General features: G+C 42.8%; 1 protein-coding gene across 1 annotated transcript in view; it reads right to left on the bottom strand.

Moving 5' to 3' along the window:
* The window catches only part of GUF1 (GTP binding elongation factor GUF1), a 30,068-nt gene extending 27,934 nt beyond the window's left edge, over window positions 1-2,134 (bottom strand). The window contains exons 1-3 of the mRNA XM_007957779.2: window positions 1,970-2,134; window positions 547-658; window positions 252-400 (exon numbers count right to left, since the gene is read on the bottom strand). Coding sequence (XP_007955970.1) covers window positions 252-400; window positions 547-658; window positions 1,970-2,134 — 426 coding nt within the window. The remainder of the gene's footprint in view (window positions 1-251; window positions 401-546; window positions 659-1,969) is intronic.
* Window positions 2,135-2,761: the final 627 nt, after the last annotated feature.

The raw sequence follows: 2,761 nt of genomic DNA, 5'->3' as shown, positions 1-2,761 counted from the left end.
TTTTTTTTTTTGGAAGGGGCATTATAGCAACTCTATTAACTCCACCTGACAAAAATCTGTTAAATAAAGTTTGTTTTTTTGGCCTGCACTTTATAATAACAATTTATAAATTGTGAAACAATTTATAATAAGAACACTCAGATAAAAGCAAAGATAAGTACGTAATACTAAGTAAAAAATTAAACAGGGCTTATTTGCACAAATACAGAGGATGACTTTAAGTATACATGCAAAGTAAGTATTAAACTTACAGGAGTATCAATGAGATTTAAAAGGTATTGCTTCCCATCACAATTATAAAAGAGAGATGCTGTCTGTGCTTTAACAGTGATTCCTCTTTCTCGTTCCACTTGCAATTTATCAAGAACTTGCTTATTATTCTTTGTTTTATCAATTGTCCCTATAAACAGAAACATTTATTGGTATTTCCATGGACTCAAAGAAATGACAATATTCCATATAAAACCAAAACTTAAAAGAGCAGGTAAAAGTAATTACAAATTACTCATTGCCATCAACTAAGTACGTAATACAAAATGAAAATACCTGTTAGTTCCAGGAGTCTGTCAGCTAAAGTACTTTTGCCATGATCCACATGGGCAATGATACTGAAATTTCTAATATTTTCAACAGGAAATCTAGACATGTCAATTTTTTCCTAGAAAGAGTAGAATGTTATTTATGAAGATAAATTTTGCACAATATGAAACAAAAAACAAAATATTCTTTCAGTCCTTTTTGAACAATTTCATTTCTAACATTTATACTGTTCCTCTGAAAATAAAGAGATGTATGGCTAAGCTTATAAAGTAAGCCCAACCCCAGTGCTTAGAATCGAGGGGCAGCAACTTAGAGGACAGAGTAGAACTGCCCCATAGGGTTTCCAAGGCTGAAACTATGGAAGCAGATTACTTCATCTTTCTCCCCTGCAGCGTCTGGTAGATCACTTCCAATCAAAGGTGAACATACAGCTAAATAAAAGTCCTTTACCTAGAGGATAGCCTAGGAAACCATATGGGGCAGTTCTATTCTTTTATATTGGGTCACTGACTCAGAAAAGGAGCGCTGATGAAGAATCAAACGGTTATGTGGAAGGATTACACGATGTAAGGCGTGAGACTTTTTACTCAAATATCTAGAATATAAGTGTTGGTTTTATGTTGGCTTCTATCATTTATTTCACTTTATCCCAGGAAACCTGGGTAATTCTGACTTTGTTCTTGTGGTTGAACAAATCGAGGGTTTGTTGTTGTTGTTATGTGCCGTCGAGTCAAACCCGACTCATAGCGACCCCTCCTTGGGTTTCCGAGGCAGTATCACTACGGAAGTAGGATTGCCCAACCTTCCTTCCATCTAAAAATGACTCACTCTAATAACTGTGAGCAGCGGGTAAGTACCCAAATGCTAAAACAAAGGGTTCGTTTGAACCCACCAACTGCTCCGTGGGAGAAAGATGTGGCAGTCAGCTTCTGTACAGGTTACAAAAACCAAACTCACTGCCCTCGAGTCGGATCCAACTCATTACGAGCCCTCCTTGTGTTTCCCAGGCGGTATCACTACATTAGTAAATTGTTCAATCTTCCAACCAAGGAGTGGCTGGTGGGTTTGAACTACCAGCCTTCTGGTTAGCAGTCAAGTGCTTTAGGCACTACGCCACTGCAGCTCCTTAGTAGGTTTTTATAATTAAATACATACAACGCGCCTAGACTAGATTCTCACAAAAACAAAAAACACAAAAAACACAAAAAAAATCAGTTAGTTGGTTATTGCCATTACAAATTAAATGATACACGAAGTTAAGTGACTTGTCCAAGGTCACACTAATGAGGCCTGCGCTCTCTGCTCTGCTTCCTTTTGAAAATCGCAAGCTGCGTTCACAGCGAGTCTGGGGTAGCCCTTTACCATTCCAAGTTCGCCTAGCGCACCCTCTAAAATGTTAAGTGTGGCTAAGAGGCTAATGGGCGGTCACCTTGCAGTCTGCAGCGCTGTAGAGTCTGGCCGGAGCCCAGGGCTCGGCAGCAGCCCCGCGGATCGGAGCGCGACGGAACCCAGGAAGCCCTAGGCATGCGGCTCTAGTGGACCACTGCACGAGCGCGGGCCCACGCCGCCACCCCTGGCCCAGGAGGACCCACATAGCCTGGGATGGCGGGAACGTCAGGAAGGGCTCCTAAGGCGCGACGGAGCCATCATCCGCGGTTTGTCTTTTTTGACAGCCCTCAGCACTGCCCAGCCGTCAAGATCCCGCCCGGTACTCGGAACTTGTGGTCAACAGCACAGCCCAACCAACAGCTCTGGGATAGGAACGCGGCGTTACTCAATATTCTTGCGCACGCAGATGTGACGTTAGCCCGCCTCCTCGCGAGAGTATAAGGAAGTCACGTGAGTCGGGACGCCCAACTTTTTCAATGTGGAGGGTGACGCATGTTCGTTAAAACTATTGGCGGAGATCAGTGCCAATTGATTTTCTTTATCTGCTTCCTTCTCACTACAGCCTTGTGTGTGTATGTACTGTTTGCTTTCCCCAGGCTACCTCCAGAAATCCAAGCAGTGATTTACGCAAGCGCATACTGTGGTTGCTTGAGTGGTGGAGTCGGATTATAGGACACAGAGAGCCTGATGCTTGACCCTCCTGTGCTCATCATCGTCTCCATAGAGAATACAAAAAAACAAAACAACAACAACAAAAACACCTCACTGCCATCTGTGCCAACTGATGGCAACCCCCATTGCGTTTCAGAGGCTGTAAATCTTTACGATAGTA

Source organism: Orycteropus afer, unplaced genomic scaffold (assembly GCF_000298275.1).
Source record: "Orycteropus afer afer isolate SDZICR_OR568_19922 unplaced genomic scaffold, OryAfe1.0 scaffold00795, whole genome shotgun sequence".
Classification (NCBI taxonomy): Eukaryota; Metazoa; Chordata; class Mammalia; order Tubulidentata; family Orycteropodidae; genus Orycteropus; species Orycteropus afer.
The sequence above is the reverse complement of the archived record's forward strand: the minus strand, read 5'-3'. Positions and strand labels throughout refer to the sequence as shown.